Source organism: Lithobates pipiens, unplaced genomic scaffold (assembly GCF_037356315.1).
Source record: "Lithobates pipiens isolate NorthernLeopardFrog02 unplaced genomic scaffold, aLitPip1_a1.2 Scaffold_16, whole genome shotgun sequence".
Taxonomy (NCBI): domain Eukaryota; kingdom Metazoa; phylum Chordata; class Amphibia; order Anura; family Ranidae; genus Lithobates; species Lithobates pipiens.
The window spans coordinates 547,681,066-547,693,785 of NW_027507748.1; the positions used below are offsets into that span (position 1 = coordinate 547,681,066).

Consider the following 12,720-nt stretch of genomic DNA (forward strand, 5'->3'; position numbering starts at 1 on the left):
TTCCCCCAGATACAAAACCCTCCAAAAAGGGTTTGTAATTGACTGCTTTATTTAGACCTGGGAAGACCATAGCTTTTAATTGGAAAATCCATTTTAGTTTTTTGCAAAAGGATCTTATTCCAATCCCCTCCCACCTCTATTGCTTGGGTGCACTCGGTCAAGAACTAAACATTTTATTTTTGGAAAAATGCTGTTGTGTAATGACAGAACATGTCTGCCCAATGGGAGGTCAGGGACGGCTTTTTTCATGCTCCAAACATGTTTGGACAAATGTGACCATAGTTCAACACTTGTTTTCCCTACGTAGAATGAACCACAGTTGCACATAGATATACTACCCCTTTTGTTTTACAATTGGCAAAATGGGTTGCCTTAAACCTTTCACCATCAGGCAGTACACATGTGGAGCCCACATATATGTTTAGGCAAAAAGTGCAACCCCCACATGTGTACGTACCTTTAGTTTTACAAGGATCACCACGATTTTCCCCCTTGAATTCACTTTGTACATTGCGATCCTTTATTGCCGTAGCCCGCTTGAAAGTGATCAGGGGTCTTTTAGATACAAATCTGCTCAAACTGGAGTCCATAGATAAAAGATGCCAATATTTTTGTATAATATTGCGAATTTTATTATGTTGGTTTGAATATGATATACTGATCCTAGTAGTGTTTTCTTTTTGATTCTCAGTTTTTGGCCTTGGGCCATACAGTAATTCGTATCTTGTCTTCATCAGTGCTTTTTTTTTTATAAGCCTTTTTCAATGAAGACTTCGAATACCCTCGTTCCAATAATCTAATCTGCAATTTTTTAGCTTCCACTTGGAAGCGTTGGTCATCTGAGCAGTTCCTTCTTGTACGTAGGTATTGGCTAAAAGGTATCGACACAATCAAGGGACGGGGATGGAAGCTTGCGGCATGGAGAATTGTATTTCCAGCCGGGGACTTCCTATACAAACATGTTTGGACCTTGCCCCCTATACCACGAATGTTTCGAGACATGCAAGAATGTTATTTCATCAGAGTGGTGGGACATTGTAAATGCTAAGTTAAATGTATTCTTATTTAATCTTACCAAGAATTCTGATAACATCTCTACCGGCCCATCCCAGATTAAAAATACATCATCAATGTACATTGACCACATCCAGATATGGTCAGTGTACATCGCCATTTGTTCGTCTGCCATCAACGAACGCTCCCACTCCCCCAGGTACAGGTTGACGTATGATGGGGCACAACAAGTCCCCATCACCACACCCTGCACCTGGAGGTAGTGGGAGCCGTCAAAGGAAAATACGTTGTGGTTTAAAATAAATTCCAAAGATTGTATAATAAAGTCACTGTATGGCCATTTCTCTTCGATCTGCTGCGACAAAATATGTCATATCGCAGCCAAACCCATAGAGTGCGGTAAAGAAATATACAGTGCTTCCACATCTATAGTTACTAGCATGGAATGTTCCGGGATGACCAAATCATTCAAGATTTTAAGGAAATGTATCGTATCCTTTACATAAGATGGCAGACTGATTACAAAGGGTCTGAGATGTTCATCGATCAATCGACTAAGATTTTCCGAAGTTTCTTGAAGCCTGAACACGTTTTTGGTCAGTTTCGGCACCATTTAGAGCAGCTCTGCACAGCACGGGACACTAGTTTTATTATTACATGTTTAACTTGTTATGCCTAGTCCTCTCCTGAAGGTGACATAACAACCCAATGGTCTGAGAGAAGCTGTGTCAGTCTGTGAACTACAGAGAAAAGGATTTTACGGAGAGTACAAAAATTCCTATTTTTCCCTCCAACCTACCTCTACTTTCGGCTCCTCGGGAAGACCTGTTCGGGTCAGGGTGGTGAGTCCTGCTGTAAAGAGCCCCTCAGCCAGAAGCAGTTAGGAGGGTGGGACCATCACTGTTCTAAGTCCCCAACAGGTGGCAGACAGGGTAAGGTCAGCATGGCTTCAGAAACTGGTGTTTTTTCCCCAGTAATTCAGGCAATTGCAAACGGTTCACCTGCAGATAATGCAGAGCCTCTGGACACTTTGTCGGCGGTCCTTCATTCATTGCCAAGATGGAGGGGGTGCGTGGGCGCAAAGGTGGTAAAAACCGGCCGCTGACGCAGACTCGGGCCCTGCTGAGGCTCGTGACCCCTGTTCTGTCGTTTTCAGATGACGCTGACCAGGACCAATCGGATAGTGAGGATGAGTCTCCGTCCGGGTCCGTGCGCGACAAATCGCTTGTTCGAGCACTTATCACAGCTGTGCGCGATACCCTGAAGATTTAGGAGCCAGCAGATCCCTCTGCTGATGTAGTGGTCCCCTTTGGGTCCCATAAGCCAGCCCGTAACCTAAGGAATGGGGTCGACCCCAAATACATGGTGGTGCGTGTTAGCCTTTTGAGGAGAGCCTTCTCAAAGTGGTCGGCTCCTTCAGTCGTGGACCCCCCAGTATCCAGGTTAAACAAAGTAACCATGATCCCGGTAGAGGGGACTCCTGCCTTTAAGGACCCCATGGACAGGAAGGCAGAGGCAGTGGTTCGTTCCTTGTTTAAGTTTGTGGGGTCAACTATGCGACCAGTACTGGCGTCTGCACTTGTGTCGCAGACACTCACCGAGTGGGCAAAACGTTTGTGTGAATTCGTCTCCCACGAATTGGGAGAGCAACAGGCTTTTCCGGTCTGCGTGGAACTAGCAGACCGATTAGTGCAAGGCCTTAAGTACATTTGTGACGTGGCCCTGGACACTCTCCCCCTGTTGTCCAGGGCTTCAGTGTCAGCAGTGGTGATGAGACGCCTGATTTGGCTAAAATGCTGGTCTGCTGACCAGATATCTAAGAAAGCCCTGACGGATCTTCCCTTCCTTGGCGACCGACTCTTTGGTGCCACAGGTGGTAAGGGTACACTACTCCCACGGGCCAGGAAGGCTAAGGAGCCACGCCGTAGGCAAGGGCCCTAATTTTCCGCTCACAAACTGCTTTTTAGTGTGCCCGGGGCTTTGGCGAAGCATCCCCAGCCCGACAGGACGACCTCTGAAGGACAAAAGCATCCCTGGAACCGCAAGCCTGCATGCAAAAATGCTACCGCATGAAGGTTTGCCCCCGCCCGCAATACTGGTGGGGGGTCCCCTTCGGGAGTTTGCAGCCCGGCGGGCCTCTTGGCTGTCCGACCAATGGGTCTGCGATCTGATTTCCTCAGGCTACAAGATAGAGTGGCCGCAAAACCGATTTATTCCCCTCCAGCATACCCATACACTGCTCGCGGGGAGGCCCTATTGGGGGTGGTAAGGGACCTGCTGAGTCACGGGGTGATCGTACCTGTTCTTGAATCGGAACATTTCCAGGGGTTCTACTCCAAACCCGTTTGGACGTACCCCTTCCCTTTTGGGCATAAAAGCCGGTACAGAGGTTCAGAATGAAATCAGTTCGCACAGTAGTCGCTGCACTCTATCAAGGGGACTCCCTGGCGTCTTTGGACATCCAGGATGCGTACCTGCACATACCCATATGCCTTCGGCATCAGAGATTTCTGCGATTTGCAGTTGGGGAACCCCACTACCAGTTTGGCTCTCCCTTTTTGTTTTGGCTTCAGCCCCCCTGAGACTTTACGTATGTATTTGCTCCTGTTTTGGCATTGCTGCGGCAATGCGAGATAGCGATCATAGGTTACCTATAGATTCTCCTCCTGAGAGCATCTTCCGCCTCAGAGTTAGAGGAGAATGTGGCAATCACCAGGCAGACCCTGCAGGAATTTGGGTGGCTGTTGAAACTAAAAAAGTCAGTGATTGTACTGACTCAGCACTTGGAGTACCTAGGCTTACTGCTGGACTCCATGGAAGTGAGTTTTTCTCCCTTCAGACAAGCTACAAACTCTGAGCCGTGGTAAAACTGCTGATGAACCTCAGGTGGTCATCGCTGCGCTTCTGCATGCGAGTCCTGGGACTCGTGGTGGCCTCCTTTTTGAGGCAGTACCGTATGCCCAGTTTTACACCAGAGTCCTGCAGAAGGAGATTTTGACAAAATGGGACAAATCTCTGTTGTCTCTGGATCGGCAGATTTAGGTGAGCCAGTTAGTCAGGGATTCCCTGCTCTGGTGGCTGAGGTCCCTGGCACTTCAGTCCGGGAAGTTGTTCCTACCTCTGAAATGGACAGTGATCACAATGGACGCCAGCCTAACCGGCTGGGGTGGTGTAATGTGAGTTTAATCGACCCAGGGCCTCTGGTCGGTGGAGGAATCCAAGTTGCCGATCAATCTGGTCGAGCTGAGAGCAATCGGGCTATGCCTCTCCACATGGTCAATAAGACTTTGAGGGCATCCAATCAGGATCCAGTCAGACAATGCCACGGCGATGGTATACGTCAATCACCAAGGAGGAACAAGAAGCTGGGCCGCCGCATGGGAGGTTGCTCACATCCTTTAGTGGACAGAGCGACATGTACCGGCCCTGTCGGCCATTTACATCCCAGGAGTGGAGAACTGGCAGGTGGACTATCTGTCGCCAGATGCTGGACCCAGGAGAATGGGCATTGCATCCGGAAGTGTTCAAGCCTACTGTGCCTGCGATGGGGCACACCAGACGTGGGGAGATGGTACCTGTACCGACACTGGAAAATTTTCATGAATTCTACTCCAACCTGTTTGTAGTCCTCAAAAAGGAAGGGGAACATCCAATCCTGGACTTGAAGGCCCTCAACAGCTTTGTGAAAGTGCAAAGGTTCAGGATGGACTCGGTTCGCTCCTTGGTCGCTGCACTCCATCAGGGGGACTTTCTGGCCTCCCTGGATATCCAGGAAGCGTACTTGCAACTACCCATATCCCTCAGGCATCAGAGGTTTCTGCGAATTTGCAATCGGGGAAGAGCACTACCAGTTTGTGGCTCTCCCTTTTGCCCTGTCATCGGCACCCCGAGTCTTTACCAAAGTGTTGGCTCCAATTCTGGCACTGTTAAGGCAACGTGGGATCGCAAACGTGGGTTACCTAGTCAACCTCCTCCTGAGAGCAGCTTCCACCTCAGAATTAAGGGACGATGTTGCGATCACCATACAGACTCTCCTGGAGTTTGGCTGGGTGCTGAACCTAAAGAAGTCTGTGTTAGTACCGATTCAACACCTGGAGTACCTGGGCTTACTGTTGGACTCCTCAAAAACAAGCGTTTTTCTCCCTTAAGATAAGCAGCAGACACTCTTCAAGCTGCAGTGAAGTTGATGGTGAACCTCAGGTGGTCGTCGCTGCAATTCTGCATGCGCGTTCTTGGCCTCATGGTAGCCACTTTCGAGGCGGTACCATACGCTCAATTTCACACTCGAGTCTTGCAGAAGGAGATTTTTTTTCAAAATGGAACAAATCTTCATTATCTCTGGATTGTGAAATTTGGGTGAGCCAGTTAGTCAGGGATTCCCTTCTCTGGTGGCTGAGGTCTCCAGCCCTTGGGTCTGGAAGATCGTTCCTTCCTCTCCATTTGACCATGATCACAATGGACGCCAGCCTGACCGGTTGGGGCAGGGAACAGTCTTGGGCGTACAGTCAGCCCAGGGCCTTTGGACGTGGGAAGAATCCCAACTGCTGATCAATGTGCTTGAGCTTCGGGTGATCAGACGGTGCCTTTCCACATGGTCAAGGAGGCTACAGGGGCGTCCGGTAAGGATCCAGTCCAACAACGCCACAGCTGTGGCATATGTCAACCATCAAGGAGGAACAAGGAGCTTGGCCGCAACACGGGAGGTCACTCACTTCCTCCAGTGGGCAGAGCGGCACGTGCTAGCCCTGTCTGCCATATACATTTAGTGTGTAGAAAACTGGCTGACAGACTACTTAAGTCGTCAGATGCTGGACCCAGGGGAATGGTTGTTGCATCCAGAGGTATTCTGGCTCCTTTGCCTAAGGTGGGGCACAACAGATGTGGACCTCTTGGCCTCTCGGGTCAATGGGAAGGTGCAGAGGTTTGTGTCCAGGACGGGAGACCCCGTCAGATGCGTTGGTGGCTCCGTGGGGGCATTATTGCCTGATTTATGCTCCCCCCCCCCCCCCCCACTCAAACTGCTACCACATCTACTTTGCAGAGTGGAATCCGACTGGATTCCGGTGATTTTGATTACCCCCAGATTGGCCTCGACGTCCTTGGTACGCCGACCTAGTACGACTGGTGGCGGATGTTCCTTGGCGGCTGCCCATGCAAGGAGACCTTCTATCGCAAGGTCCGCTACTTCATCATATTTCAAACCAGGTACTAAGGGACCGAGGTCTGTCCGACTCTGTCTCTGTTTCCACTATGCTGAGGGAACGAAAGTTTTACCATTGTACATGGAAGGCTTACATCTCTGTGTGAGGAGATGGGGTGCCGTCTGCGCGCATACTCAGTCTCCAGGATCCAGCTGTTTTGCAGCGAGGAGTGGATCAGAAACTTGCCTTAAGCACCATCAAGGGACAGATATCAGCCTTGGCTGTCTTTTTCCAACGTCCCTTGGCAACTCATTCATTGGTGAGTACTTTTGTGCAAGGGGTTCGACACGTAGTCCCTGGGGTTCGACCACCGCTTCCTCCGTGGGATCTGAATCTGGTGCTATCGGCGCTTCAGAAACTGCAGTTTCAGAACATTAGGGAGATTCCCTTGTTAACTCTTTCTCAGAAAGTAGTCTTTCTAGTGGCTATTACATCTGCCAGGAGGGTTTCTGAGTTGGCAGCCTTTTCATGCAAGTCTCCCTACCTGGTCATCCACAAGGATAAGGTGGTGCTACGTCCACAGCCTTCTTTCCTTCCAAAGGTGGTTTTCGGCATTCCATCTAAATAAGGACATTGTGTTACCATCCTTATGTCCTAAGCCGACACACCCGAAAAAGTTTGCCTTACATTCCCTGGACATGGTCCGGGCTCTACGGGTGTATCTGTCTGCTACGGCTCCCTTCCGGAAGTCAAACTCTGTTTGTCTCGTGGCTGGTCCGAAAAAAGGTCTGGCGGTCTCGTTGTCCACCATTTCTTGGTGGATCAGACAGATCGAGGTTCAGGCCTATGCCTTAAAGGGGCAGGTGCCCTGTTTTCCTGTCATGGCTCATTCCACCAGAGCAATTGATACCTCCTGGGCTTTCCGACGTCACCCGTCTGTCTCCCAGGTGTGTAAGGCAGCCACTTGGTCGTCCGTTCCTCCTTTCACTAAATTCTACAAAGTTGACATAAGTGCATCTTCGGATGCTTGCTTTGGCCTCAAGGTTTTGCAGGCGGTTGTGTAAGGTTGCAATTTTACACTTTCTTTGAGTTACAAGTTTGTTGTAAATGCATCTTTTGATGCATAAGTTGGCTGCTGGTTTTGATGGCGGCCGTTTAAGATGGCAACTCCCTCTGTTGAGGTGTTCCTTTTGTTGTGGGTGAAGTTATGTTTTGCACCCCTCCCGTTTTTTTTTATTTTTTTATTTATTTTTTTTTTTTTTACACTGCTTGGGGACGTCTCTAAGGTCAAGAATTAAAGGAGCTGTGTCTGTCAATGAACAAAAGAAAAAATTTGATTTTTGTACTCACCGTAAAATCCTTTTCTCTGAAGTTCATTGACGGACACAGCACCCACCCCTCCTATTTATGTTTGTACTGCTTTTTGACAAACGGGGTGAGGGGTTATAGCCAGTGGGACCACCCCCTGGGGATGCAGTCTTGCCGTTTTTACATGTGTTACATTTTCTGCCTAGTCCTCTCATGAAGGTGGCGTGATGACCCCTAAGGTCAAGGATTAAAGTGGCTGTAAACCCTTACAAACCACTTTGACCTACAGGTAAGCCTAGATTAAGGCTTACCTGTAGGTCCAAGAAATCTCTCCTAAACCTACATGGTTTAGGAGATATTTACAAAAAGACAGGCACCGCTGTCTACGGCGCATGCGCCTTAGACAGCGGTGCGCAGGCGCACTGAACATGCTAGTGCTGATGGCTATATGCTGTTAGTGGCGGATCCCGTGCGCATGCTCTGAGTGGCTGGAGCAGTGATACCCTGAAGAAGATGGACAATTCGTGCTACAGGGGACATCGCTGGCTCCTGTGTCAGGTAAGTGACACATAATGTAATGCGATGCATAGTAGCCCATTATGCTTTATCTGTGCAGGGAGACAGAGGAAGTAAACCCATCAAGGTTTACTTCCTCTTTAAAGGAGCTTTGTCCATCAGTGAATTCAGAGAAAAGGATTTTATGGTGAGTACTAAAATCCCATTATTCTATGACTACTGCAGTATTTGCAATTAATGAATCCTCCCTACATAGGGAAAAGTACATTTTTCAGCTGACCATACACTTCGCACCTAGATGGTAGATCCAGAGGAGATTTTACAATTGAACTATGTTGATACAAATGTAATCGGTTGTATTGATGTACCCGTATGTTACATGATTTTGGTAAAGCTAGATGTAATTGTACAATCCAGATTGGTGTGTGTGTCTCCCTGCACTTTAAAGCTTCTGTCGTGACTTGAAAGTTTACCATGTTAACAATATTTTGCTGTAACTTATGTACTATCTTCCTCTGCCATTGTGAGATCTTCCATTTCGCATATATAGTTCATTTCATGTATCCAATCTTGAACCGTAGGTGCAGTAGCCTGTTACCAGTATAATCATATGGACTGCATGTTCAATAATTCTATTATGTCAAAAAAGAGCAGCACTATAAACTGTGATGATCATAAATGCATAAATCAAAATAAAATAATTACATAAAAATAAAATCTGATGTTACAGTAACATAAATGCCATATAATCAGTTGTGTAACACCTGTGTATAACAAAATCAAAGTGCAAATACACTAACCTAGTGAAAAAGTACTCAGTTAATGAAAATTTGAGACAATCCTCTTAAGTATGCTGATGAGTATAGTGAACATCCAGGTCTCCAAATCATGACAACACCACCTTAGTAAAGATGCAATGGACCCTCTAGTCAGAGAGGTAAGATGAACATTTGGCCAAACACCTTGGTCGGGGTATTCACAAAATTCTCCCACAAAACCCACAGATGTAAGGATATGGGCTGTTATTCTCATCACAATAGCATCCAAGTGAGGTTGCAATTAACATAAAAAGAGAAGCTCCACATAGTGTAAAACCTTTCTTTACAATGTCCTGCTGGACATAGTGCTGACAGCAATATGGAAGAGCAGAGCTCTGCATTTGTCTTCACCCTGAAATAGCCACTGTTTCTCGGGTCCCCTGTTCCTGTGCCCCCATGATTCTGCAAAAATAGCACCACGCACTCTGTCACACCTGAACGTTTCCTGGCTGAGGAGAATTTGGTAAGCCTGCATCTTTACAAAGATGGTAGTGTCATAATTTGGAGACTTAAAAGGTGATTTTCACTATTCTCTTCTGAACACTGAAGAGGATTGACTCAAATTTTCATTAACTTTTTTCAGTACTTTTTCATTATGTTACTGTATTTGCACTTGGATTGTGTTATACATAGATGTTGCACAATTATGGCATTTGTTACTGTAACTCCATATTTTTTGTTTTGACTTTTTTTTTTGATTTATGTATTTCTGTTCATCACTGTCTTTAGTGTGGCTCTTTTTTTGACATATTAGGATTTTATTTGCGCTGTGGAAAATATCTCTCAGCAGAGCCTCTGCGTCTCGTTTTTAACTGTTGCTTGTTTTTTTTCCAAACGCAGTTTTTGAGTTGGTACAGTAATTGGGGAGCTATATTAAAAAAAAATGTTTAGACATTAGGATGCAGACCCATATATATGCTGAATCAGGGGGAACTGGGCTTCCACTTATGTCTGATGTCTGCTTAACAGTGACAGTCTAATAGTAATATTTTTAGGGCAAGCCAAAATGTGTAAAGATAATCCCAATACCTCATTGCATCCCTTTGGGATCTCTCCTCCTCATTCTTTGTTCCTAATATTTTATCCCTATTCATGCCTTCTAGCAAGGTTCCTAGTTTAGGGAAGTTGGCTCTTTTGAAATTCAGTGTCTTGGCCTTTCTGGCTGCTACTTGGCCTAGGTCACCATGTGGCCTTGAGTATTCCAACACTTGCTATCTTGTTCCTTGAAACAGCTAGCTTCCAACTGATTTTAAAGATTATATTACAAAAAAAAGGTTTATACTTGCCTGCTCTGTGAAATGGTATTTCTGCCCATTGCCTTCTGTTCTGTATTCCTCTACCAGCGCTCTAGCCCACTCCTGCATGTGCCCTCATAGGAAGCTGTGTGCCATGGGGGCAGATGTACGGGCGTGCTCCTAAGCCAAACTGTGTCTATCTATAGATACACAGCATGGCTTGGGGCCACCCACTCCCTCCTCACAGAATTTGACTGAGAGCAGCAGGAGCCTGAGCCTGAGGCTCCTGTGAGTCTAGGAAGAGGCGAGAGAAGGGCTGCACCCGAGTACAGCACTGGCTCAAACAGGAAATGCAATTAAGGCAAAACTTTTTGACTTCAGAACTTCTTTTTAAGACCTTCTTGTACAGTTTATCTCTCGTTCAACTCGCCATGTGCGCTCTCTTGGGACTCTGTGGGATGTGAATTTTGAATCTCAAAACACACATTTAAAGCCTAATAGGATATTCAACTTTCCACGCTCAATAACGAGATTTCTGTGCTTTTTGCCATTGCCATTGCGAGGTAGATGTCTGAGCTGGCAGTTTTGTCCTGTGGAAAACCCTTTCTGGTTTTTACACATGGATAAGGTAAGGTGGCTTTGTCCTTTTACCAAGACCTTGATCTCCACCATTTCTCAGCAGCACAGCCTGATCTCATTCAAGCTTATGGTCTGTAAATCTACTAGATCTGTGAGTGCTTTTTGACCTGAGGCTAATATTTCACAGAATTTCAAGGTTGCCATCTGTTTTTCTGTTCACACATTCTCAGTTTTTTTTTTTTTTTTTTTTTTTTTTTTTTTTTTCCAGATCATACTCCTTCCTCCTTTTTTATTTTTATTTTTCTTTTAAATTTTTTTTTTTTACTAAATGCATGCTGCTTTCTCTTCTACCAAATTGGTAGGAGGGAATTATAACAAACTTGTCACATTTTCTCCTTTTTATTAATAATAATAATAATTTGAGAACTGCTCCAGGAAGTATAAGTGGCAAGTAAATTCAGACCACTTAGAAGGGGCAATTCATGGAGGATGCTTCTGGTTAAATAAAATTTTAGTTTCATCTCTTCAAACACTGCACCTATTCTCTACTGTTGCCCTTTGATTATTGGCTATTTATTGGGTGCACTTTGTGATTTTCTTTACAGGACACCTGGAGATTACAAAGCTGCTGATTTCTCGGGGAGCTGATGCTATGTCAAAGGATAAAAACGGTTACACGCCCCTTCACGCAGCTGCTTCTAGTGGGAGGATTGACATTGTCAAGTATTTACTGAAATTAGGTGTTGAGGTGAGTTGATTTTGTACATTTTTTTTCTTCTGTTGATAGCACTTAGGGTGTTTTTTTTTTTTTTTCTTTTGTCATTTTTAAAGGATAAGTTCACCTTTTGTAAAAAATGCACATATTTTGCAGGGGAAAAAATGTGAATTTGTTTCCCCTAAGGAGCCTTGAAGGCATTGCACCCAAGATCAGTGGATCAGGGGTGCAGTTTTAAATTCAGACTCCTGCAGACAAGTTGTGAAACTTTCAGCCCGTACCTTCATTGTTTACAAGCTACAGGGCTTGTGAATGAACTACGAGACCTTGAAGTCCATTCAGATCTACAAACTATCATCTGCAATGGCTGACAGACGCTGTAGTTCATACGTTCACAGGAAACTGTGAATTAATGAAGCTGCCACATGGGCAGAGTCCTACATGGACACGCTGCTTTTCAATTGTCACACCTGGTGCGCGGAGCAGATCTCTTGCCCGTTGTCACAAAAAAGGATGATCGAGGGAACTGGCTCCCGCAGCTGGAACATATTACACCCTAAATGCTGGTGGGACATGTAATATGTTCCAGAAGATGTACTTAAGACTGACATTTATAAACCAATTCTCAAATGCCAATAAAGTGAGATTGAAGCCATTTTCTCTTTCGTTCACTAACTGACGCTGCTCCATTAGTCTTGACCATAGGGTTATTATGCCACCTTCAGGAGACTAGGCAGTACATGTAATACTTGTGAAAAAACAGAACTTTACAGTTCTGCCCAGGGGGGGGGGGGGGGTCCCTCTGGTAATAACCCCTCAGCCTGCTTCCTGTTGCTGTTTATTTTCCTTGCATGTCCCCCTCGGTTCTACAGCGACCTTACTTCCAAGTGCACTTGCAGTGCAAAGTGGATTTTCCTTTAGGAAATAACCCCTATTGCCTCTTTCAGTGCACTGATATTTGAGATGAAAATCATCTTAAAGAATAACCAGTAATATGTTTACTAATTACCACACTTTTCCTGAAATTTTGGAAAACCTAGCCTGTAAAGCTTGTACTTCGCAATTGCCTATAGATTTACATACCACTTTAGGCAGAGCTTTAAACAAACTAACTAAATTCAATGCTGCGGTTTAGGTAGGATTTTGATTGCATAGTTGCATTGCTCCAGCTTGGACCTATGTAAGTATGCATAGCTCGTACTTGATTGAGCCCTGTGTAAGCTGCAAGTCACCAGTAATCGCTGCTACTACATTCATAGCGGCCTTCTGTGGCTAGGGGTTGCTCACTCTGCACTGCCACCATTCAGAGATAGCCACAGAAGGACATAAAGTGGAGCTTCCCTCTTCACCCGAAGTTCCACTTTAAGCCTGTGTTGGTCTCGCTAATCATTATA

At 45.7% G+C, this 12,720-nt stretch overlaps 1 protein-coding gene across 3 annotated transcripts in view; it reads left to right on the forward strand.

Moving 5' to 3' along the window:
• The window catches only part of ANKRD52 (ankyrin repeat domain 52), a 232,663-nt gene that overhangs the window by 97,168 nt on the left and 122,775 nt on the right, over window positions 1-12,720 (forward strand). For all 3 annotated transcript variants that reach the window (XM_077483380.1, XM_077483382.1, XM_077483383.1), the window contains exon 7: window positions 11,217-11,359. In XM_077483380.1, the coding sequence (XP_077339506.1) occupies window positions 11,217-11,359 (143 nt within the window). The remainder of the gene's footprint in view (window positions 1-11,216; window positions 11,360-12,720) is intronic.